The sequence below is a fragment of the Zeus faber genome (assembly GCF_960531495.2).
Source record: "Zeus faber genome assembly, chromosome: 6".
Classification (NCBI taxonomy): domain Eukaryota; kingdom Metazoa; phylum Chordata; class Actinopteri; order Zeiformes; family Zeidae; genus Zeus; species Zeus faber.
In genome coordinates, this window is record NC_137201.1 from 4110924 (window position 1) to 4137724 (window position 26801).

At 39.9% G+C, this 26801-nt stretch overlaps 2 protein-coding genes across 2 annotated transcripts in view; both read right to left on the reverse strand.

Moving 5' to 3' along the window:
- The window catches only part of LOC307231577 (aminopeptidase N-like), a gene marked incomplete at both ends in the record, with an annotated part of 43455 nt that overhangs the window by 5939 nt on the left and 10715 nt on the right, over positions 1-26801 (reverse strand). The window contains 7 exons of the mRNA XM_080002342.1: positions 22691-22772; positions 23825-23965; positions 24477-24644; positions 25130-25240; positions 26160-26251; positions 26361-26508; positions 26721-26776. Of these exons, the coding sequence (XP_079858468.1) occupies positions 22691-22772; positions 23825-23965; positions 24477-24644; positions 25130-25240; positions 26160-26251; positions 26361-26508; positions 26721-26776 (798 nt within the window). The remainder of the gene's footprint in view (positions 1-22690; positions 22773-23824; positions 23966-24476; positions 24645-25129; positions 25241-26159; positions 26252-26360; positions 26509-26720; positions 26777-26801) is intronic.
- LOC307231556 (aminopeptidase N-like) lies at positions 1010-20391 on the reverse strand (the record flags this gene model as incomplete). Its single annotated transcript, XM_080002321.1, has 16 exons — positions 1010-1094; positions 1237-1453; positions 5562-5638; positions 6200-6366; positions 7564-7629; positions 10430-10495; positions 10608-10751; positions 11090-11203; positions 11524-11678; positions 13031-13157; positions 14075-14211; positions 15791-15933; positions 17639-17825; positions 17989-18105; positions 19356-19453; positions 20258-20391. The coding sequence occupies 16 exons, from the start codon at positions 20389-20391 to the stop codon at positions 1010-1012; spliced, it is 2034 nt and encodes a 677-aa protein (XP_079858447.1).

Sequence of the window (26801 nt, forward strand, 5' to 3'; positions counted from 1 at the left end):
CCCGTGGAGGCTGGTGAACCTCCCGCATTGCAAACAACAGGGGGTCCAACCACTTGTCCCAATTATGGCTATCTTCGTAAACGAACTTCCGAATCATGTTTTTCAGCGTTTTATTAAGGCGCTCCATCAGACCGTCGGTCTGGGGGTGGTCAACGCTGGTCCGAATTGAGCGGATGCCCAGTAACTAGTATAGTTCCAGAAGTGTACGTGACATAAAGGAAGTGCCCTGGTTGCTCAGTATTTCCTTTGGAGTCCCAACTCAGGAGATGATCTGAAACAGCGCCTTCATCACACTTTTGGATGTAATACTGCGCAGGAGCACTGCTTTGGGGCATGGGGTTGCATATTCCACTTGGACTAACACACAACGATACCTGCGAGCACTGCAGTCTAACGGCCCGATGAGGTCCATACCGAGTCTTTTGAACGGGACCTCGACTAGGGGTAGGGGGGTAGAACGAGGGTTGACTAATTGGCACTCAGGACATGCGGAGCACCAGTTGAGTATATGTGCCCAAATGCCTGACCAAAAGAAGCGGCCATTATCCGCTGGAGTGTTTTATCTTGTCTCAGGTGACTGGCCATCGGGTTAGGTGAGCCGCCTGGAAAAGCATTAACCCGGCGGCTCTTCGGGACCAACAACTGGGTTATTTCCTCTCCTGTCTGAGTGTCATGGCTCACTCAATATAACTTGACTCTAATTCGCCGAAAAATACAGGTGAGTGAGTGCGGCTTCTGGGCGCATCAATATGGCATCGATTTGAATTACCCCCTCAAAGACCCCGCGTAGGGTATCGTCCCGCAACTGCTCCAGCAGAAAATGGTCCATGGGGAGGCTCAAGGGGATTGGGGACGATCCCACTTGGGATTCCCCCACTCCCCCACCCATCGTGCCTGCCAACGACGCCTCCATGTGCCACACAACACTCACATCTCCCTACCAACTGTAAGCGCACTCCCCCAGCCTCTCTTGTCAAAGCGTCAAACCCTGACCAGTCTGTGCCCAAAATCAGAAAGTGCAACAGGTGGGAACCGTATGCTTCACCGTATGCTTCTCCATCTTGTGACCGATTTTGAGCTGCACCATCGGATATCTGTGAATGTCCCCATGCACACAACCAATTTCCAAAATCACACTTCGACCAAAGCCCTGTGTCGAACCAGGCTTTACTGGACCATCCTCTGAGAACAGCCCGAGTCCACCAAAGCCTTATGTCTACCCTATTGTAGCTTTACCGGTACTTGGTAGGCCCCTTCCCGACCAACCCAGACCACCTCGGCAACCCAGACCACCTGGCCGAGTTCCATTCAGGGACAGTTCCATTCAGGGACAGTCCCAGCGGCCATGGTCGAGCCGCCCTCAGTGACTGCGCTCGTGCCCAGACGTCTGCGCAGCTCCCTGATTTTCCACAATGGTAGGCATCCACCCTCCCCCGGGACAGCGTGAGGGGGACTGTGCGGGAAAGAAAAGGGGTGTCCCGCGACACCAATGGGTGTAGCGGAGGCCCAGCCATTCCCATCCAGGGCGCCAGGACGAGCTGGGGACCCAATGAGTCCCACGTGGGTCCTGGGGTCGGGGGCAGCGGCCCCACTTACATTCTCCTCCAGGGCGTCAGGGCGGATTGGGACTTGTTGTTGGCCATCGTTTTGGCTACTGTACTGTAAAACATACCGAGCACATGCAGCAGTTCAATGAAGTCCCCCCTAACGAATTACTGCTCAGCGTGGCCTCGCTGACCGATGCCTTGTCAAGCTGTGTAGCGCAAACTCTCCACCACCGCCTTCATGTACTGCCGATTTTCCTTGACAAGTGCTGAATGTCCCTTATCAAGCTAGTCTTAATCTTCTTGCTTCATGCCTTCTATCCATGCCTCCATTTAAATTTTGTGCCCCACCCTTATGTTTTGAGCCTGAAACTTTGCTGTAGCTTTTCACCAGTTTTGGAAGTTATGGTGAAGGATGACTACAAATGAAATCAGTGCTGACCTGGTCATAAAAAATGCCTGCATTCAAAACAGAAAGCTCCATCTTTGGTGATGCTATATATAACATATTGCTCAAACCAGCTTTGATTAAAACTCCTTTGCTGAGTCCCAAATGTCTGTGAACAGTATGCTTTAAGAATTGGACATCTTTGACTTTGCTGTGCATGTTGGCTTACATCCACCTTAACATCCACATTGGCATCCATGTTGGCATCCACGTTGGCCCTGTCATCATCAAACTGATTCTCCTCCTGTTCGAGCTAATCTCCCATCGCTAAACTTGTTTTAGGAGACTCGTTAGATGAAATTGGTCACTGTCTGCTGCATAGATGGACTTCTGCCTTGAAAATGCGGCCATCTGGAAGATGTAACTTCCATCCTGTGTGCATCACTAGCGGACGTACCGTAAATAATGTATTACTGGGGGGGGGGGGGGTGTCATCTATTAATAGGTAGGGCCATCTTCTATTAATAGGACCAGATCATGTCACACAGTCTAACAATTTATTTTATTAATTGAAAAAATGAAATTTGGGAAGAACTTACAAAATTTCTTGAGAGGGGGTGCTATGGCCTTTCTTGGAGGTGCTCGAGCCCCCCCAAGCTCTCCCCTAGTGCCGCCCCTGTGCTTGAAAGAAAATCCAGATCCCAGGCAGACCGGCTGATTTTTAGACAGCTTGGTAAAAAAGGTCTTAAATCGCTTTACCTCTCTCATCAAAAAGGCTCAATCGGAGTTCTACCTTTCTAAAACTACTAGTAACCTAAATTATCCAAAGAAATTCCAAAAGTAATAAAATCTTCATTTAGGAGTGTAAGCACGAATGAGCTGCCAGCCTGCTCTATAAAAGGCTCATCTACTCGAATGATAAATCAGCCATTTTTAACTGCTTCAATGAATACTTTGTTTTTTCTGTTTTTTTTATTTGAGTCTTTACATCCAGATCCAAAACAGATAATGAGCAGAGGGTTCACTCTTCCCCACCCCCAATTAATTCTATGCTTCAACCATTCAATTTTACTCCTCTTGATGTGATAGAGGTCTGTAGAGCTTTAAAGCAACTGGATCCTAACAAATCCACACGTCCTGACAAGCTTGATCCTTACTTTCTCAAGTTAGCTAACTGACTTGTAATATGGAGAACGGCACTACGTCTCTTCCTAGATTAGATATTTTGCTCCGGTAATTTTTTTGCCTTAAAATAAAAAATTTAAAAGATCAACTACAAATTGACAATTTGCAATTGTAACATACTGTTATTGAAACGTGACTGATAAGGTTCAAATTGGTCCATTAAAATAATTATTGTCAGACACCAATGGACAGAATTTTACGAGAGTGTCGTGTAGGGGCGCCCAATCCCAAATATGTAATATATGATACATAGTGCTGCTTTAACATATAATGTTCCTAATGTCTCAACTGCTCAAGGGGTTGAAATTGAAATGTTTACAAACATATAAGTTATGGGTGGCAGATCGATACCAAAAGTACTGATACTACTACCCACTTTGTCTTGTTTTGAAGATCGATTCTAGCGTCAATAGGATCGATACCAAAAAGGGATCAGTTTCTCTCTCCAAAAATAAGTGAAAATCGCAATTTTTTAAATTCTACGTGTGTATTTCCTCACTTGCGGTGGCTTAGTATCCTTCACTGTTCACCTGGTGAGAAGTAGAAAATACAATACACCCAAATTAAATTGAATTATATGCATCTCTATACGGTTTGGGTTATGGGTTGTGTAAGTAAATTGAGTTGTGTAAATATTTATCAACCATACAATTTCATGAGTAGTGTGTTATTTTTGTTATACAACTACAATAGTTGTTCTTTAACCATCAAAATGACTCTTTTTTTGCAATGGCAGCCAGCAGTGCTTGGCTCATTGGGCTACTGGTATGCTTCTCACTTAGGGTGCACTATGTCCCATGTTCAACTACCAGTGAGCTCACAGTGCCCATCCAAAATTCCAGTTTGACTGGCCAGAAGATGTTACATTAAATTTGTCACCGAGCCACTTATTCTGGCTGTTTTCTTTTTTCACTGTGCATAATGTTGTTATGTTGGGCACGCGCATGTTGGGCGCATGTTAGGCACCAGTGCTGAACCCAGTCAAAATGGCAATCTTATTTCTGAGGATTGATTGCAAATATGCCAGTTATTATTCACAAAATCTTTCTCCATTCATGAACTGATCATTTGACAACAGTCTTGAGAAATGACCACGTTACTATGTCTTCATGCTCAATACATTGTAAAGTACATGCCAGAAGATGTCATGTTTCAATGCATACAACTCTTAAACTTTACATTTGCTGAGTTTCCGTAGCTTATTGGTGCATAGCATTACAAGTATTTTATTTTATTATTCACAACGATTATGTTCAGATGTTCTGTGGTATAATTGTTAACATGTTGTATGTTTCAATTATCTTCTAAGTCTTTAGAAATGAACAAGGTCCTCATACCAAAGACAAAAAGTTCTTGTCTGGGTTGTATTTACTTCAATACTGCCGCCACTTGAGATGTGCTTTGTTATTGACATGGACAAAAATGTTGGGGTCTTAGTGTTCAAAGACAATGGCAACTCAATAGAATTAAATATGGCTGATATGGTTTGCTTCATGTGAAATTCTCAGAGGGGTTCTAAAGCTTGCATTTTAACTATGGAAAATACTATGACCTCAAGCAAAGACCTACCTGGCCAAATTAAAGGCATCATCCAAAAGCTGGGCTCTGTTGATCAGTGGTATCACCTGCCAAAGAGATATGCTTGTCTTCATGTCAAATTGGATTTTAAATGTTTTCGGAGAAAAAGTAAGCATAACAAATAAAGTGCAATGTGGAGGAAACAACAGCAAAATTGGAAGTAATCTGAATGATCTCAAACAAATGGTGTGATCAGAGATTTAAATCCCGACTGGAGACGATTACCTGGTGGTCAGCATGGAGTTGAGCAAGAAGCCTTTCCCAATTACCAGAGTCATAGTTTACCCTGTAATAGCCAGTTACATTGATGTTGCCAAGAACCCACTCAGCGTCAGTCTTCATAGCAATGTTTACCGCTTTGAGAGAATGAAAGTTGCAGTTATATAAATATGCGCACTATTAAATAGTGTAAGTTCCTATATGCAATGAAAAATCTCTCCAAGAGATACAGAATATTCAGGGGAGTGGAAATTTGCCAGGCAGACATTTTGCATTGAATGTACATCAGGTCAGAGCACATGTTGGACTAGAATAAAACAAGTGTATATGGGCGGGATGCTTATAAGGCAGTTGACTAAATGCCCTTGTGAATGGATCAATCACTGCATGAATCTCCTTACTGGGAGATGCAGGCCTCTGTCACTACTTAATGTGATCAATTGCCACCAGGTAGTAGATCTCTTACTCTGGCGTTCAAACCCTGACTGAGCTTGGTCGTCAAAGTGTGATGGGAAAAGTATGCCTGTTCAAGACCGCTGAGGAGAAAAACTCCTCTTACAGTAAGGTGCCAAAAACCTAAAGATTGCAAGCAGTCACTATTTCAATTAGATTTCAATGAAAAATGTTTGATCAATTTGATTTAATACCTGTCTGCTCCATCAACCACCAGTGTTTCTGTTCCCCTCCAGACTTCATCCACCTGATGGGAATCAGCCACTCATAGCTGAAAGATAATTAATAAAGGAGTGATAATTCAAGAAATTTCAAATTCATTCAAGAAAAACAATAGCAAATAAGTCAAACGTATAATTCCATTAGGAATTTTGTTAATACCTGAATTATAAGTTGGTGCGTTGAAGAAAGTAGGATGGATGAATGGATGGAAGGTTAAAAGTAATGAAAATATATTATCCCATGTGAGGTGGTCAGCAAGAAAAAGTGTATGAGAATGTATTCTGGATTGTATAACTTCTTCAAGTCCATGTAAATGAAAATAATATATAAAATGGAATAAAGAATGAAATGAAAAAATAAAAAAATTCTACTCTGTCTCAGCTGTGTAGTCATATTGGTAAATAATAAATGTACATTTTATATTTCTGCAATGACAGCTCAACCTATATTGGTGTTTTCCAGTAGGCATGGATTTGGTGACTTATTGACACTTTGGCTACTAGTGACCTTTTTGGTCAAATATGAAACATTGCATGGATGCATGACATTAAATCAACGTTTACAGTTGTTTATAGATGTGTTTATATTTTGCAGCGGTAACGCAACTTACTTATAAGTGGATTTGTGGTTGGATTCAGCGTTCAGCAGAAAGTGTTTCTGGGAAATGCCACCTGTGGTTGTATCTATGGTAACCACAGGGAAACCCATCTGGAGCACCCAGCGGTTCATGATTTCATCAACTTTGCCAGGAAGGGCCACACCTCGAGCCTGCACTGCCTTTAAAAAAATAATTAAAAATGCAAGAAAAGTATTAGCCGCCTGCCCCCTGAAAGTCGATGAGTCGAATCATCAGTTGAAACCAGTCAGTTGACTGAGTTTGTTCAAGCCGAGCAGTCGTTTTTATGGGGGTTCTTTTCAGTCAGTGTGCATTACAACAACAGGATAAAAAGGATGAAAGCTTACAAAATGCACAGGGAAAACATTTCAATGAGGAATCATAAATAAGGGGAATCATAAATATATTTTTTAAATGTGTGAATTGTCCCCATCCGGACACGGCACTCTGTGCGTCCCGATGGCAAAGAGCCAAGTTCTGTTCCTCCCATTAAAACAACTAAACACTGTGTGGGGAACAGAGGAACAGGGCACGACTCACAGACTTGTTAAGATAATTTTCTGCACATAACACATTGAAAGTGGGTGATCAGGGAGAGAGTCATGGCAAAAGTGTCCCGATTACGCACGGTTTTGTTCAATAAGGCGACGTAAAATAAAATAAAAATACACTTCTGACGCGGCAATCGCGGGCACCCCATCGCTGGCGCACTCATCGTCTGTACTGGGGGAGACAGGAGCACAAAATGCGCCCCAGTCGCTCACTCTAGGCGCCCTGCCTCATGATGGCGCCCTAGGCGGCCGCCTATCTTGCCTATAGGAAGGGCCGAACTTCCCCACCCTGGCTGCCGCCGGCGAATAGTCAAATATTTGCATTGAACATCCAAATCCGATTCAACTGACAAAATTCTTAGTTGTGTACAGCCCTAAAAATTATATTTGAAAAAGAAGTGTGTACACAGCTACAGGACATGAGCAGACCAGGCTTTCTGCAACAAATTGGTAGCATTTGGGATCATTTGTATCAAATCTTCTGTGTAGTGTCGAAAATAAAGCTAAAGCAAAAGGCCGGATGAATAAAATTGTGAAATTAGATATCAGTCTAAGGCTCCAAAATAATCAATGTGAGGTTATAAATCACCTACCATCTTTTCAACTACGCCTCAACTTACAATCCCCACAGGGTTGATACTTGGTTTTAGGAAATCTAAAACTCTCTTCCCTATCTATACTTAAATTGCCAAATTATTAAAAAAGAAAGAAAAAAAGCTTTGTGCATTGGGGACCACAGAAGGGGTAGGTCATAAACTGGCGTGAACAACATCAGGAGTGAACAACATCAGGGACAAAGGTTCTTACCATCTGCAGATGCTCCCACAAGTCCGCCCCTACTGTGTTGCTGTAGGCAAAATGATTGAGGTAGCTCTGGAGAAAAATAAAAGGCAACAATCATGAATAAAACATTTTTTTTAAAACCTACCTGCTGTCAAAACGCAAAGTCAACTTCATTGAATTCTCATTAATAAGTAGGGGTGCAACAACACACTAAAATGATTTGTTAAATCTTTTGACTCTTCGTCGGTTTGATTCAGTTTGCTTAACGAGCCACAAGAGTCCGTTCAGCTCCAAATTGTGAATGGAATTGTTACAAGAATCATTAAGTTCTGTCAAAGTTATTTATTTAGGAAGGATGCAAAGTGGAAATCAGACACAGTCATTGGCTGAAAGGGGAGCGTGCTTTGCTCACGACTCTATGTCTGTTTTCGTTTGAGATAAGAGTCTCAGCCCGCGTGTCTGCCTGCAGTTACAGAGTCGCGAACGAACAATTCTTTTGTTCAAACGAGTTGTTGGTTGGGAGTCACAACTCCCAAGTCATTTAAAATATTTCTTGGCTACGAATAAATCATTAGCGACTCTTGCATCACTGAGGTTCAGTATGATACGCAGTACGGGATTCACAGTTGTAATAATAATAATAACAATAGTAATAATAATAATACTAAACTTTATTTGTATAGCAACTTCATACATGACATGCAAAATTCATTTACAAAGTAGAACAATAAAATAGTTAAAAGAATGAAATAAATTAAAAACAGGAATAAGCTAATAAAGTACAGTACAGTTCAACACAGTCACAATATTTTTGACAGTTGCACAGAAAGTGAACACGGAAACAAATTATAATCGTGGAAGATTCCTTCTTTTCTTTCAGAGTTCAATGTGCAATGAATTAACATTAACATGAATTTAATGTTAAAGAACAATTTCAAGATTATATATTTCTTATTGTTTATTTCTTCTTAGTTTATTTCCATTCATTTTTATCTTTCTTATATAGTTTGAAGCGTCAATAATATATTTTGTGAAATTATTCAACTTTTAAAAGATGATGCTTGAATGAATATAATTATTTTAAATGTTTTTCAATTCCAATGCACTGCGTTCTATCTTTTTCCAGCTTTCCTTGTTGTAGGATGCAGAGTTGCTGTTTAGCCTTTGGCTAATTTAACAGCCATTTCCCCACTGCTATCATATAAATATACAAAGTTGGATTGGCGATTCTGCCCTCTGCTGTTTAAAGTATGTACAAACCCCAATTCCAATGAAGTTGGGACGTTGTGTAAAACGTAAATAAAAACAGAATACAATGATTTGCAAATCCTTTTCAACCTATATTCAATTGAATACACTACAAAGACAAGATATTTAATGTTCAAACTGATAAACTTCATTGTTCTTTTGTAAATATTCACTCATTTTGAATTTGATGAATGCAACACGTTCCAAAAAATCTGGGACAGGGGCAACAAAAGACTGGGAAAGTTGAGGACTGCTCAAAAAACACCTGTTTGGAACATTCCACAGGTGAACAGGTTAATTGGAAACAGGTGCGTGTCATGATTGGGTATAAAAGGAGCTTCCCCGAAAGGCTCAGTCGTTCACAAGCACGGATGGGGCCAGGTTCACCACTTTCTGAACAACTGCGTGAGGAAATAGTCCAACAGTTTTAGTACAATGTTTCTCAGCGTGCAATTGCAAGGAATTTAGGGATTTCATCATCTACAGTCCATTACATCATCAAAAGACTCAGAGAATCTGGAGAAATCTCTGCACGTAAGCGACAAGGCCGAAAACCAACATTGAATGCCCGTGACCTTTGATCCCTCAGGCGGCACTGCATTAAAAAACATCATTCTGTAAAGGATATTACCACGTGGGCTCAGTAACACTTTGGAAAACCAGTCAGTCGACACAGTTTGTCACTACATCTACAAGTGCAAGTTAAAACTCTACCATGCAAAGCGAAAGCCATATACCAACACCCCCCAGAAACGCCGCCAGCTTCTCTGGGCCTGAGCTCATCTGAGATGGACTGATGCAAAGTGGATAAGTGTGCTGTGGTCTGACGAGTCCACATTTCAAATTGTTTTTTGGAAATCATGGCCGTCGTGTCCTCGGGGCCAAAGAGGAAAAGGACCATCCAGATTGTTATCAGCGCAAAGTTCAAAAGCCAGCATCTGTGAAGGCAGCATTAATGCTGAAAGGTACATGCAGGTTTTGGAGCAACATATGCTGCCATCCAAGCAACGTCTTTTTCAGGGAAGTCCCTGCTAATTTCAGCAGGACAATGCCAAGACACATTCTGCATGTGTTACAACAGCGTGGCTTCGTAGTAAAAGAGTGCGGGTACTAGACTGGCCTGCCTGCAGTCCAGACCTGTCTCCCATCGAAAATGTGTGGCGCATTATGAAGCACAAAATACGACAACGGAGACCCCGCACTGTTGAGCAACTGAAGTCATATATCAAGCAAGAATGGGAGAGAATTCCACCAACAAAGCTTCAACAATTTGTGTCCTCAGTTCCCTCAGTTGAGTGTTGTTAAAAGGAAAGGTGATGTAACACAGTGGTAAGCATGCCCCTGTCACAGCTATTTTGGAATGTGTTGCAGGCATCAAATTCAAAATGAGTGAATATTTTTTTTAAAACAATAAGGTTTATCAGTTTGAACATTAAATATCTTGTCTTTGTTGTGTATTCAGTTGAATATAGGTTGAAAAGGATTTGCAAATCATTGTATTCTGTTCTTATTTACATTTTACACAACATCCCAACTTCATTGGAATTGGGGTTTGTAAATTTAAAAAAGAGTATATTTAGTTAATACCGAAAAGTTACCATCTAATGCAAATATACGTAAACCGGTGTGTATAAATACTTACACTGAGCCCCTGGACAAAGACAGGCTCAGAGAGGAAATCTGAAAGCATCCTCAGCACCGCCGCACCCTGGGAATAGATAATGAGAACCATTAGGTAGGGCTGCGTTCTGTCAAGAGTAGCAGTAACCAATTCAGTCTCAGAACTTCCCGATGTACGACCAAAGGACTCCGTTGTGTACCTTACTGTACGAGATGGCATCAAACTGCTCAATGATCTGGTCTGGCTGCAGAACATTCTCCTCTCTGGAGGACAGCGGGTGGGAGGAGGCCAGAGCATCCACAGCAAACACCCTATGGATGTCATCCAGTACGATCAAGTCTTTCTGGATGGGACATAGCCTTATAATCATTCAGTGTCATTAATGTATAGTTGGTGCTAGATGGATGAAAAAAAGGCAAACATCTACAAAAACAAATGCAATTCCTTGGTCATATCCAAAGTACATACTGTTCAATAGAAAGAATGTCGGACATCAGAAGTACTGTACTGTTGAAAACAGTGACCAGTAAGCTTTGGGTGTAACAAGTGACAACCTGATTAGCTTCACAACAGCGCAACAGTTGGGAACAGGATTAGTACCAACCAGTGGAGAACCGCTGGCCTTTGTATTTCAATTATTTTAGATATTTACATTGAATCTGACCCAGTGAACATCCTTACCACGTTCCACGATGGTTCAGCGTAGTTAGCCCCCAGGTAAGACACATAGGAGGCGAAACCCTCGTTGAGCCAAACCTCGTTCCACCACCTCAGAGTCACCAGGTTCCCGAACCACTGTCCAGGAGAGAGCAGCGACATCCAGCAACCGATAGGTGGATCGGTTCATCGATCGATTAACCCATCGTTTCAAGTCAAAACACATTAGTGGTGGAGCTCCGTTCTTCCTTGGCAAAAAAAAATGAATCTACCAAATATTTGATTTCAGCCCATGACCTACCAGCGCCCATGGCCCACTATATGGTTGGGATTGACTTCAGAATTAAGAGTTGAACAAGAAAAAAAACAAGGCTAGCCGTACGGACTGGGAAATCAAAGCAAAAAGAAAAGAAGGAATGAACAAACAAAAAAACACAAAAGAAAGAAAGGTGGCTCACCATGTGGGCCAGTTCATGAGCAATTATGGTGGCTGTGGTCTCTCTATTTCTATTGGAAGACGTCAGGGGATTATACAGCAAGTTGCTTTCCCTGTATGTCACCAAGCCCCAATTCTCCATCGCCCCGAAATAGAAGTCCGGCAGAGCTATTTGATCTGCAAAGCAGAAAATAATCAAGATTATTTTATAGGATAAATGTAAGTACATTTGGTTTACATTTGTAAATACGTATTAATTACACATTCGTTGCACAATTGAAATGTAGAATATGAGTCATTCCATGATCAATGCCATTTGGCCTTTTTTTTTTTCAGAATATCTAATATTCATCATTTAACATACATGTTAAACCTACCAGAAAACATTTTCCCACCCCAGACACAAAAGCCCTATTTTTATCATCCATTTACAATTACTGGTGATGGGGGGGGTGGGGGTAGAAAATTTCATCATAATGGCCACCACAGAAAAAATGTACTCAGGGTTAAATTCATTAGCTGATATTTATTAGTTAATAATTCAATTATTTTGTAAATATCACAAAGAATTTATTTAAAAACTTTTATCTCTATCTATTATCAGTGACGGGGTGGAAAGGTAATGCTTGATAGACCCCATCAAATTATCAATAATGAAATTTACCGGCTTTTTTAATTTATCTTAAATAGGTCTTAAATTATGTCACTTTCTCTTTATGATGCCACTGTAAGCAACAGTTTGTTTTTGAGGATGTGACGGGGGAAAGCAAAACTGAGGGACACAAATAAATCATCTTATTTCAATTACAAATAATGTTTTTATATGTAATTAATATGTGCTGTGTGGATGGGAAAACAGATTTACTTGAAAATATAACAAAGTTGTGATGGTAATGCATATTTTATTCTGTAATATTGGTGAACTTCCATGACTCTACATACGGACATGAAAATAAAGTCTTTCTTTTGAAAAATAATATTATTATTGTGATATGATTGATATGATTATTCACTTTAAGTAACATGTTCTCATATAGTTTGTTAATAAAAAAACTTTAAATTCATGTTTTTAGCTTGGCAGACATGTTGGAAGATTATTGTGTTTTATAGACTGTGGACCCAAATGGCACCAATTCATGGAATGACCCATATACTACTAAATATGATTGGAGTGGATAGTTAAAGAAGTTTCATTTTAGGTTAGAAATATATTCAGAGGGTCAAAATGTAACCCTGTGCATAGTTCCTGGTTTGGGAACTGTATTATGGCGTGTAAGGCTAGATCAATGATTTAAAATTTGGATGTTCCAATTGATGCGAAAAGGAGAAGTTACAGTGAGTAACATTTTATTTAGCTGGAAACAGCATATAGAGGAGCACATGCAGAATGCATATGCTTCATACATTTGTGTTTCTTATAAGAAAAGGATCAAATATTTTTTAACAAAATGATCCTACTGATTTAATAATCTGACGACTCTGAGATAAGCTCTGTAAAATAAATAACAAAAAAAAAACACTAGACTCACCAGACTTGGACAACGGGTAGGAAATGTTGTAGTACTGTTGGAAAAAGTCTAATATGGGACCTGTCAGATTGAGGGCATAGCCTCCCTGTCCCTCCTCAATAGCCCTCCTGCGTGCCCAGATACGGATCTGCAAACACAATTATGATTAATTTGAATTAATCAAATGTACTTTTAAACGTATATCGATTGTTCATGAACCAAGTTTACTGCAAAATGATGCTATTTTAACTTCACTTCACACTCTGTTTTCTATTTCGAAAACTGACCTCAGAAATAACGGGGGGGGAAAAGCACATGCTGCACTCATTTGCGGGGACTATTTTGGCACTATGCTGTATGCGTGTGTGTTAGTGTGGCTAAGATGCTTACATTTGGACAAACCTATCAGACAAATATGCATCCATTAAAATATTTCTTGATATTCAAATATTCAATGACACCTTGCCTTCACTAGCTGTAGTGTCGAACTAGACTGAATCAAGGTCCGCAATTTTCTGGGATTGATAAAGGTCCACAGTTTTCTGGGTTCAAAAAGATTTCCATTTCTCGAATGTTGGGGTTGCATGTATTCTTAAACCAGTTCCGGTAAACCAAGAAAATCATGGGAAATTGGTCAAAGTCGAACAGGCCATCTTTCAACAGATATAATCAAAATATGAGTGCTTCACTTAACACCCCTTAAACTATAAACCTATCTAGGCATCATTGAAATTTAAGTAGTTTTTGGGACATATAAAAAGAGCTGCCAAGTCTCACGCGTTGACCGCGAGACGCATGCATTTCAAACCAGTTCACAAGCTCATACGTATTTCTCATGCTGACAATTCCAAAATAATTAAAATTAATTTTCTTTTTCCTCACTCGCACATGCTTGGTGCCCATCACTGTTCAACTTGCGGGAGATCCTTTACGCACGTTACGTGAACATGCATGCACAACCGTGCTCACTCTACTGCGTCACGCATGCATCCCCTCCCCGTAAATTTACTCTGAACATTTGTTTAAACTTGGCAGCCCTGGATAAATTTGCACTGTGGCCTTTACCAGCGTGTCGCCTTGCTGAGCCTGCAGGGACTTGTAGTCAGATACGATGAGGGCCAACAAATAAGAGGACATTCTCTTGGTGGGCTCAAACCTGGTCATTGTCACTGCCGACCCGGCAATACTGGAGTTGGTAATCTCTAGAGGAGGAAACACAAAATTTGCATTCATCATTTAGGGAAAGGCCTGTGATACCTTGAAATGATGTGTTCAATAGTTCATTTTTTTTATACTGATTACATCTTAATTTTCTGGACTGGTGGCTGATTGTTTATGTCAGTATGTATTGTATCTACAGTATAGCGTATACATACACCGATCGGCCACAACATTAAAACCACCACTAACAACCGTAATATTGTGTAGATCCCCCTCATGCCGCCAAAACCGCTCTGACCCGTTGAGGCATGGAATCCACAAGACCTCTGAAGATGTCCTGTGGTATCTGGCATCAAGACGTTAGCAGCAGATCCTTTAAGTTGGGGCCCCCATGGATCGGGCTTCACATCCCACAGATGCTCGATCGGATCGAAACCTAACCTCCGCCATCCACATGATGTAAAAGAGAATGTGATTCATCAGATCAGGCCACCTTCTTCCATTGCTCCATGGTCCAGTTCTGACGCTCACGTGCCCATTGTAGGCGCTTTCAGTGCTGGACAGGAGTCAGCATGGGCACTTGGTCACACCGGTCTGTGGCTGCACAGCCTATACGCAGCAAGCTGCAATGCATTGTGTGTTCTGACACTTTTCTATCATAGCCAGCATTAACTTTTTTAGCAATTTGTGCAAAAGTGGCTCTTCTGCGGGATCGGACCAGACGGACGGACATTCGCTCCCCATGCCCATGGGCGTCCATGATCCTATTGCTGGTTCATCGGTTGTCCTTCCTTCGACCACTCTTGGAAGGTACTAACCACTGCATAACGGGAACACCCCACAAGACCTGCCATTTTGGAGATGCTCTGACCCAGTCGTCTAGCCATCACAATTTTGTCCTTGTCAAAGTCGCTCAGATCCTTATGCTTGCCCATTTTTCCTGCTTCCAACACATCAACTTCAAGAACTGACTGTTCACTTGCTGCCTCATATATCTCACCCCTTGACAGGTGCCACTGGGACAAGATGAGTGATGTTATTCACTTCACCTGTCAGTGGTTTTAATGTTGTGGCTGAAAGGTGTATATGTTGGAAATATATATTGAGAAAACATATGATATAGTTATTGTTTTAGCGAAACACGGGTGAATGTAATTATTATAACATGAATTTGAAAAATCCAATTTGTAAATGTTATTGTATTTGTAGTCCTGGATCAATCCAAGCATCTAAAAATAAAGTTAAGTTCTATGTATTAGATAGATAGATAGATAGATAGATATAGATAGATAGATAGATAGATAGATAGATAGATAGATAGATAGATAGATAGATAGATAGATATAGATAGATAGCAATAAACAATATAAATAAACCTAACAATACAAACTCAAGCTAAAGAAAAATATGAAATTAACAATACAAATTAGCAATATACAATAATCAAATGAGAAACAATAAAATAAACCAAAAAAATAAGCAATGACCAAGAAAATAAAATGCCAGAAAAATGGGGGGGGGGGGGGGGGTAAATATACTATAACTTTAACAATAAACAATAATATAAACCTAACAATAATCCAGAAAATACGCCAAATAATAAAACAAGCCTCCACTGACCTTCCTCTATGCCATTGGACAGAGCTATTGTCCCGGGTGGGTGGATGACAGTTATGTGGAAAATGGCTTTCAGCGCCGGCTCATCGAAGCAAGGGAAGGTTTTCCTGGCGTGAGTCGGGTGCATCTGGGAGGTGGCGACAATCCTTTCGACACAAATAAACAACTTCACACCCTCACCCGATGTCATGAGATGAAATTGGGTCTCAGCACAGACCAAGGAGGCTGTCAGTATTTACTGTTATCTCCTATGAACCTAGTGCAAAACCACTTCTTGCCTCGACAGTTATTTCGGGTAGAAATATTGAGAATTTTGTGACGCTGTGTTTGCACAATCCCTAAAAAAACGTATGTCTGTGATGTGGTATGTTTCCACCGGTTTTTATTTGTTGATTCAGTGTCTTCAGACACTTTACAACACCTGAAAATACTTCCTGATTTTATGAGCAATAAGAGAAGTTGCTATGATGGCGTCCTCTGTCCCCTAATTGCATGTGATTTATTATATGTCGTATTGGAATTATACAGAAATATTATGGCGTTCCTGTGACTTTATAACTGAAGAGTACAGTAAAGTACGGGGGCCCTGAGAGCTCAACGCCCTGCAACTTAAGAAAACACATGCAAATAGACAAAACACAAGCAAGTTAACACAACGGCATTAACAGAAAACACAACCGCATTAACAGAAAACACAACCGCATTAACAGAAAACACAACCCCAAAACCGGAAGTGAGCCACACGATTACAGAAGTGAGCCACACCGGACGCACTGATTTATCTGGAATAAAATGTATAACTAAATTATTTTGTCTCTGTAATTATATATAAGAATTTATACAAGTAACAATCTGGAGCAGCAACTATCACAGACCAATCGCGCAGCTCGAGACCACCATGTCCAAATCCTCCATCTGGTTCCTCCATGCAATTAATAAACAGAAAAAACAACTTTTATATCAATCCACAGTTTTTATTCAAGCCATTTAAGTGTGATGTTCCAGATAAAGCAAATTCTACCGACTCCGTGATAGGGTGGTGAAATTCGCGATAGATTCGAACCTTTTGGGTGAACAAACTGAACTGAATTACTTCCTGAGACGATCCGTTCATCGGTCAGTTCTGTTGAGAGCTCAGTCAGTTGCGAGCGAACATAATTCAGAATCACGTTTGCAGTGATTCAGTGAATAAAAAATGAGTGATACATTGAGTCACTGATTCGCTGAATCACTGATTCGTTCGCAGGGATTCCCTCAAAAGTGAGAGAATCCCCTTTTTCACCCAAAACATTTTAATCTTTTGGGGCCTTCACTACACTATCACGGAGCCGGTAGAAGCCGCTTTCCCTGGAACATCACACTCAAATGGCTTGCATAAAAACTGTGGATTGATATAAAAGTTGTTTTTTCTATTTATTTATTACATGGAGAAAGCAGATGGAGGATTCGGACATGGCGGTTTCGCGCGGCGCGATTGTTCTGTGATAGTTGCGGTTCCAGGTTTTTACTTGTTAAATTCTTACATATAATTACAGACACGAATATTTTAGTTAAATTTATATTATTGCAGATAAATCAGTGCATCCGGTGTGGCTTACTTCCGTAATCGTGTGGCTTACTTCCTTAATGTGGTTTTGCGGTTGTCTTTTTCGCATTTGCTTGTGTTGTCTTAAGTTGCAGTGCGTTGAGCTCTCTGAGCCACCGTAGGGGCCAGTTCGTTTTATACCTTTTTATTTATTCCAATGTATTGTACAATACCAACTACATGTTGCATTTTTGACTCCAAATGAAACGGGGAAAATGGCTAAAGCTTTGACTTTTTACTTTACAAACTGTAGACTGCACACTTACTTTTGAACTCCATCCTCGTCATATTCGCTCCTGTAAAAGCCAGCTAAATCATCCGCTAGTTCCCCCGTGAACTTTGTGTACAGCTGGTATCTCTGGCCTTTCACTAAGGTACCATCCAGTTGTAGAACCAGATACTGAGTCTGAGTCTGCAGCCAGGAAGACTTAATCCCAGGAACAAAGGCGCTGCCTTAGTGGGAAAAGAAAGGTGGAAGGGAGAGAAAAAAACATTGTGCGTCGGTACAGTAAAAAAAAAATTGGTCAAATCTAATATGCAAAACCCATACTTCTCTAAAGGCAGTAAAATGGCAATGAAATATAAGGGGGTCGTCGGCAGCATCGTAATAATCCACCTTCACTGGCGAGAGAGCCGAGGTGCTTGTTCTCCAGACTGTCGAGGTTGAGCTTGTTGGAGTGGATTACAATCAGATCCGTCGCCTGCACACACTCAAACTCCACTCTGGAATGACCTAGCAGACAAATGGAGATAGATAGTATCGTCATGTAAAATTGTGACGTTTGTCTTTTTGCACTGGCAGCCCCAGTTAGGTAGAGACCACGACTACATTACATAGATAGATAGATAGATAGATAGATAGATAGATAGATAGATAGATAGATAGATAGATAGATAGATAGATAGATAGATAGATAGATAGATAGATAGATAGATAGATAGATAGATAGATAGATAGATAGATAGATACTTTATTCATCCCATGATTAATATAATTATAAAGTAATAAGAATAACATAGAAATAAGAAAATGGCAATATGTAGCAACCCAAAAAATTGCTGGAAAATGTAAAAAGCTTGAAATATTCAATTAAATAAACCAAACAATATACCTAAAATAAACTATGAACAAGGGAGAGGGACAATATACAGCCTAATGATATATGAACTATAGATAAATAACGTATTTATAAAAGCCATAATAAACCTAGAAATTAATTACAACATAGAAAACAATGTTTTGTCTCCCTCGTGCCACCAAAACAGCTCTGACCAGTTGAGCCATGGACTCCACAAGACCTCTGAAGTGGTTCTGTGGTATCTGGCGTTAGCAGCAGATCCTTTAAGTCCTGTAAGTTGTGAGGTGGGGCCTCCATGGATCAGGCTTGTTGTTCCAGCACATCTCAGAGATGCTTGATCGGAACCTGACTCCATCCATCCACATGATGTAGAAGAAAACGTGTTCATCAGAGCAGGCCACCTTCTTCCATTGCTCCATGGTTTTAATTCTGACACGCACTTGCCCTTTGTAGGCACTTTTGGCAGTGGACAGGGGTCAGCATGGGCACTCTGACCGGTCTGTGGCTACACAGCCCCATACACAGCAAGCTGTGATGCACCTTGTGTTCTGACACCTTTCTATCATAGCCAACATTAACTTTTTCAGCAATTTGTGCTACAGTAGCTCTTCAGTGGGATCGGACCAGACGGGCTAGACTTCACTCCCCACTTGCATCAATGGCCATAACAATTTGGCCCTTGTCAAAGTTGTTCAGATCCGTACACTTGCCAATCCTACTTCCAACACATCAACTTCAAGAACTGACTGTTCACTTGCTGCCGAATATATCCTACCCCTTAACAGGTGCCATTGGAAGGAGATGAGCAATGTTATTCACTTCAGCTGTCAGTGGTTTTAAGGTTGTGGCTTGTCGGTGTATATTTTGGTGCACTCAGAATAAAGAAGCTAGTGTGTCTCCTAACCAGTGAACAGGTAGCGGCCGGTCTTGGGGTCAGGGGTGAGGCGAGGCCACAGAGTCACATTGTAGTGGTCCGGGACCAAAGTTTTCGGCAGACGATAGCTGAGGAAAATTAAAAGAAAAAAAAAATGTTTTTTTTGAGGGAAATTCAGATGACCTATTACCTATTCAGATGACAAGGTCAGTACCATTTGGAGGTATTTTTTACACATTTATCCATCTGTGATTATCAGGTGTGTGCTACCTGTGAGTTGCCAGTTCAGTCAGCTGAGTATTGTTGTCGGTGATGTTCTGACACAAGGCGTTGCAGTTTGTACTTGGCAACTTACGTGAAGCGGTTCTTTACAGTTTATAATGAGATATGGATAAATGGTTGTGGGTCAAAAATAGTTCAGAATGTAAATGCATTCGAACAAGAAGATATCATTTTATGTTTTTATTTCTAAGTGTAAAGGCACAAGATGTATTGCCTAAATAACACAGTTTTGGAGTAACACCAAAGCTGTCACATAAGATCAGTTTAGAATAGAATATTACCACAATTTTTTCCATTTTATTTGAGTTAGAAAGTCTAAATATTGCCCTTTAAAATTATATATATATTAATAAAAGATTTATGATAAAATATATAAATTATATATACCTGTACAGATATACACACGTCACATCTACATATGAATGCTATTTCAAAAAAGGTACTTTTATTGCCAATGTATCAAGTGCAAGAGCTCAGAAAATATAAATAAAAAATGCATTGTTATTCTACAAGTTTCTTTTTATCACTTAACTGACATGTCATTCATTTCAAAAAGTGAATTAATTGTGGTGGATTTATTGCTTGTGATTTGAAAACCCCCGATTGTCTCACTGAGTCTTAACGGTGTAGTGTCTCTGAGCGATCCTTACCTGTCCCACGGAGGTGTAGCGTCAGCATCGCCAGTGAGGGCAATAGTCCACAAAGAAACTATCGTTCCCACAGAGGCCAGGGCCAGGACCACGCACATGACACACAGCTTGCTGACACTGCAACCTTTTCCCATAGTGCCTCTGGAACAGGAATAACTGCTCGGAAAATAAGCTCACTTACTCTTTGCTCGCGAAAAATAAAAACTTGATTCGATGCCGCTTGAAGACAGCCAGGACCGCCTTGTAATCAATCGTTTAGTTTGCCAATTTTCTCTGCTAGTGCAGAATGGCCGCTGGCTTCAACGTATGTTCCCACTGTCCCACCGTCTGCAGTGCTGTCTTCCCGCTATTAAGCACTAACCTAAGATTTATTGGGGCAGAATAGCTCTCAGGGGTGTAGTGTAAAGGGTAGATAATCATCAGTTGTGAAGTGAGCAATAAGAGTAATAAATTCACAGCAATAAGATTTTATGAGGCCATTTAGGATGTTTATGAGCTCACAATGAACCACAGCTCAGACAACCTTGTGTCTATGGCATAAGCTTCTCCTATTTATGGACTAAGGTAGCTCAGAGGTCACATCTGATATCAAAGTTTTCCACAGTGGTAAACTTGAAGCTTTTCTATACTAATTTCTCCAGCGTTAAGTGTCAGTGTGGGTTATTTCACGACAGTGTTAAAGGATGGGTTCACCAGTTTTACAACTCAGGCCTCATTAGAATATTGGTTCCATGGTTTCATAACAAACAGTTCATAGCACAACATGTGATATTACTGTTCTGTGACTATAATGTAGGTTTCTCAGTTTCCAGAAAGGATATTTAACATATGGGTTAAACAGTTGCCCCATTGGGATGCATATGAGCACAGTACAACAGCAGAGTTGTGCATTTCTCTATAGTGAAGCATTCAGCAAGGTTGTGCTATGAACAGTTCTAAATGATGGGAACATCATTTAGAACAAGGGTTGAAAATATAGCAAACCTACTTGTATCCTTGGAGTACCAGTTTAAACAACCACACTCTCCACCACCACATTTGGTATTGTACCAGTTTTACCATTTGCAAAATGCAAAAGCAATTACCATATGTACGACTAAAGCCAATCAATGAAATTGACTGTTTTCAGCAACTAGAAAATCCCAGTCATACAAAGTACAAGGCAGGCAGAAGATACATAGCAAAGATATTTATTACTTTTTCAAGAAGTAAGAACAATTCTAAAAAAAACTGAAGTTTTAAACAATCATTGTTTAAAACTTCAGTAATCATCTGCAAAGTTTTTGGCATAAGATGACAACAATTTATAAAAAAAAAGTATCAGTCATTAAAAAATGTTTAGCTGATAAATGGAGAGGTAACCTTTTGGTCACAGTGGAATATTTTTACTTTTCCAGGTAGACTGGCACTATAAATGATTTATAGTACCAGTAGGATCCACTATTACTACTTTTCATCACAATCCAAACTTAGCCATTAATCACCAGTAATAAAATATAACTTTATATATTAAATACTGTATATATATTAAAGTACTGGTGTTTTTCAAAATAGAAAAAATTCTGGATGTTAACATATGTTTTATGAATAGCTTTTCCAACAGACAAGAGAATTAATACATACAAGCCTTTTTCTCATAAATGATTTAGGACACAATTTTCAGCGGAATTGAAATACATTAGACAATTTCAAGTACATGAAGTCAAAATGCAGAAATCGAGTATAAAACTTCAAAAAACACTCAGGCTAAAAGCTATTTTAGATGATTAAATACATGAATAAGCATATTTGTTCTAGATTGCATAGTTGTAATACAGATCATGTAATAAAAAAATAACTTAAATTATTAGGCAATTCAATTATAATTTATTTATATAATTTACTAAAAAAAGGAAATTTCAAAAAAGGTTCAATTTACAAACATTGTCTTCTTGAGCCCCAACGCTTGAACTTTGTTGTCTCTACTGATGATGGTGGCAATTTGGACATTTAGGAGAAGCTACATACATACATTTTCTGTCAAGGAACCAAATAGAACATATTTTCTTCTACGTCTTCTATATACATTATATTAGTATACAGTATACAGGATGTACACAATGGAAACAGGGAATAACACAGGAGATTCCTGAATAAATTAAAAAATATGAGCTGGACACAAAATTAATCTATAAAGAAAGATGCTTGCGAGGGCTTTCTTATAGTTTCGACTCCACCACAAACCATTCCAGCACCTGCGCCTTGTTCTGTTCAAGCCATTTTATGTTAGCGCTGGTTCTCTCGATGGCCTGTTCCACTGCCAGTTGACCCGAGCCAAAACCGACCTCCCCATTGTCCTGTTTAAACTGCTTCAGCTGTTATAAAGACATAAAGCAAAGTGTGACATCAATATCTAAATCTCTACGTGTGAATACTGACAACATTGACACCAACCTGTTGTAGCTCGAACTTTGTGGAAAACCTCTGGGTAACACCATTAATAAGGTTTGAGAAGGAGAAGGAGCCGCCGCCGTACCTTTAACGGAGGACAGACAAAGTGTTAAAATAACAATCAATTTTCACTCATCACCAAGCCAAGTACCTGCGAAGACGGGAGTTGGATGGATTGTTCACCACAATTAACCCTCACACTACTCCAATGAACTGGTCTGATTCCTCTTGCGGGCATGGATGGAAATATTTGCACAATGTCCGTTCTTATCTGGATATACCAGTTACATTTACTACTGTTACACAGCCCAAGCTAAGTCTATTATCATGGACAAAGGAGGTGAAGTGTGGTGTGTGTGGATTAAGAAAAAGTAAAAAAGAAAAAGTAAAAAAAAAAAAATCTGCAAACTATGGAGTTTTGGAACCTACCTCTTTAGAGATTAATGAATGAATCATCGTGCTGAGCAATTAAAATGCGTAATAGATTTTGTTATGATAGCTTACATGTGATCATCTTGTGGTTCCCCTGGCAAATCACTGAACACCTAAACAGTCTGGCCTATTTAAACAGATGGGGGTAATTGGAGCATAGCAACCCATGCTCATTTGTAGGGGAACTTTGCACTTCATTTAATTTAACTTTGGCTGAAATAAAATGTGTCAAACTTATGCAATACAGCTAATGTAATATTGATGCATTATCATAATTATGGTCCAGTGTTCATCGATGTTCTGGCCGACTGTGGGTTTATGTTAGTATCTTAGTGTTCCCACTGTGAGACAGCTTCAAGAGTCAATAGTCAAGAGGTTTTTTTGTCACATACATAAACATACGGTCATACATATTTGCAGTGAAATGTCAGGACACCCAGAGATTACGCACAATAAGCTCTAAAAAAACTAAAAACACTAAAATGTGTGTAATCCAAACGAGGCAACTCGTATCAGAAACAGATTTGGTGATATCACACCTCAGCTTATTGACTTCCCTGTTACCTCATCTAAGGTTTATAACAGTTCATTTACAGCTGTGCAATTTCCTTTTTCTTCGCTCAAATGCTTTTCCTGGTCATGCTCTGGCTTATGTGACCTGTACAGGCTGAGATTGAAGGCGGTGGAATGTTACATTGTACTCACTGGGTGAAGATGTAGAACCAGTTTGCCCTGAGAAAGTCCCAAGCCAGAGGTTGTCCCACCACGTTGCTGGCGATGTAGCTGATGGTGGATGTGGCATCCTGCTTGCGAATAAGCTTTGGCTTCAGAGTGTACTCCAGGTACCTGAGTAAGGGAGGGCGCAAAGCAGAAAATCAGGCTGATGGTATATTTTTTTATGTAAAAGATATTTTTTCATGCAGTGGCACAAGTGCTCCTCTAATTTTTTCACAGCGATAAGTCAAAGGAAAAACATTTTACAAGGATCCCTTGAACAAAGAACACCAGGCCTGTGCAGAGACCATTAAAGGGGCAGGTGCTCAAAGTAAAAAAAAAAAGGGCACATGGAACAAGATTTGCAAGGGTGGTACCCTTCGCCAACCCCCTCTGCATGTTTCTGCCGAACACAATCAATTTAGGCCAAATTAGCGTTAAATCCAGATCTGCTCCCAATGATCCATAATTAAGGTTTAGGTAAAAAAATGCTTGAGTTTTCCTTCAACAAACAATTTCAGAGCCTCTAAACCGAACACACATTAGAGGAACACAGGCCCGAGGATAATTGGCTACTTCAACTGAGGAATATAACATAAGTAGCATTAGAAGACAGAAGTGGTGCCACCCGTATCTGACGGACCTGTTGAGTAGCCATGGTTGTTTGGTGCAGGCCAGGGCGTAGCGCAGCTTATCAGCCTCGATAGCAATGGTGGCATTCTGGAACTGGCCCCAAGCAAAGTCCCACTCTATCGCCCCCCCTGCTGCGATGGCGTTGCAGTACACAGTGGAGCGCAGGTTGGGGTCGATCCTTGAGTAAGGTTGAAACATGAACGAATACCCATGAAGACTGTTAAGTTCAGATAACAGGGTTTTTTTTCACTGTAGTGCCTAAACTAGATGATGCAGTTGCCATTTATGTTATCCTCAATATGTCTCAAGTGCTGTACACATGTGGGCATATATAGATGTATTCATAATTACTTGAATAACAAAAAGAATAAAAAATACATAGATGAAGGTAAAACTGATTTTTTTAATAATAATCAATTCAGAATCATTCAAATGAAATTAAATGGCTAGATACAATAGCTGGATGGATACAATTACATTATTATTGTGATAAATAATGTACTCCAAACTAAATGATTGGTGAAGCACTTGGAAAACCAGCTTCTAGTTCTAAGTACTAAATCGACCATCTTTGTTAACGAGGTAAGCGTTTTAAAGTAAGACAATATTGAGGAAAAAGTTCATTCCTAAATAATATCAAAGCGGACGGAAGCCTGGACTCACGGGTTATTATCAGGTCTTTTCATCCATTCACTGTACCAGGACTTCACCTGGTCCCGACACTCCTGGACCCCAGTGCTGCAGGCCACTCTGAGAGCGTTTACCTGGTTATACCTGAGTGAAGGTGGGGGGATGGATGAGAGTGCAAGAGAGAATATTAGAAGAAAAGAGAAGAACAGAAAAAAAAAGTGGAGGGTGAAGGTAAATGGCAAAGCAGAGCGTCAGGAGTCATTGGTTGTTCCTTGTTTTAAAAAAAACAGGGCTTCCTACCTCTGCACCTCGACAGCAGCGTCAAGTCCGGCAGGAGATTTTTTTTTCATTCAATTTCTTCCTTCGACTTTTAAATGTATAATATGAAATATTTTTATCATCAGTCAACCGCCAAGCCACACATGCTTGTGTCTACCACTTTATCTACCAACAAGTTAAGCTTTAAGGATTACAGCGACACTAAATTTTGTGAAAAGGAAGACTAGACTATGTTAATATTAGTGAAAATACACCATTAGTTTTCCTGATGATGAAAAAAAAAGAAAATAAAAATGAACTGGCCCCTTTTATGAGATAAACTCCGCCTGAATGCAATCATCGGGCTTCATTTATCAACATATATGTGGAATGCGTGAATATTGTCTTAAATAACATTTGGATTTGTAAAACATTTCTTTTGACTCAACATTCATTTTCTTCAAAATTTCTTTTGATACAATATCGGGGGTTGCGAAATGGCGGTGAATTAATTGAGTCACAATGATTTGTCTTTTATCAAGAGGGTCCCCAGAATTATATACAGTATATATATATATATATATATATATATATATATATATTTATAGGATATTATAGATAAGGTCTAGTCTGGTATTTTGGTCTATTATTATTATTATTATTTTTGTTCAAATATATATATTATTTATATATTATCTTTAGTCTTTTATCTTTAATATCCTCAAATACAGCTCTGTGGAATACTTGATTCTGATTGGTCAATAGGGGCAATCGGGGGTAATTAGGGAGAATTATGTTTACTCACTGGTCCATGTGTCCTTTCGGTACATCGCTCCAGTTGCCAGTCAGGTTCTTATAATGGTCAAACAGTGGAGTCACTTGTTTCTTCAAGTAATCCTAAAATGAGAGCAATAAAGAGTGATGTACGATATCAGGCGCTGCCAACACTGATATGAAATTTTACATAAATATACGTTTTGGCTTTAATTTCTGAGCTATGACCAACCTGCATGGGTCCGTAGACTTCGCTGCGGTCGAACATTAGGTAGAAGAAATCCAGGTTGTTCAGAGCCGACTCCCAAGGCATGAATTCCTTCTCTTTGATAAGGTACTTGGTTGTCCGCAGGGCGTGAACCGTAGAGATGATCTTTGCCCTGCGGGCAGCACAGAAACCTATAAATGCGACTGGGATTTTTCTTCTGAACATTTCAAATAAGAGAGCTCCTCTTATCAAACTAAAATGCCCCACGTCTCTACAGTTTGAGTAATTATATATCATTCCACTATAGGAATGCAAATGACATAGGCGGATGGCGACCTTTTTTTCCATCATTTTCCCCTACCCTGAACAACTTGTGAGTCTTACCTTGCCAGGTTGAATGCATCATCAATCAACTGAGCTCTGTTGATCAGTGGAATATCCTATGAGGAGAAACAATAACCCTTC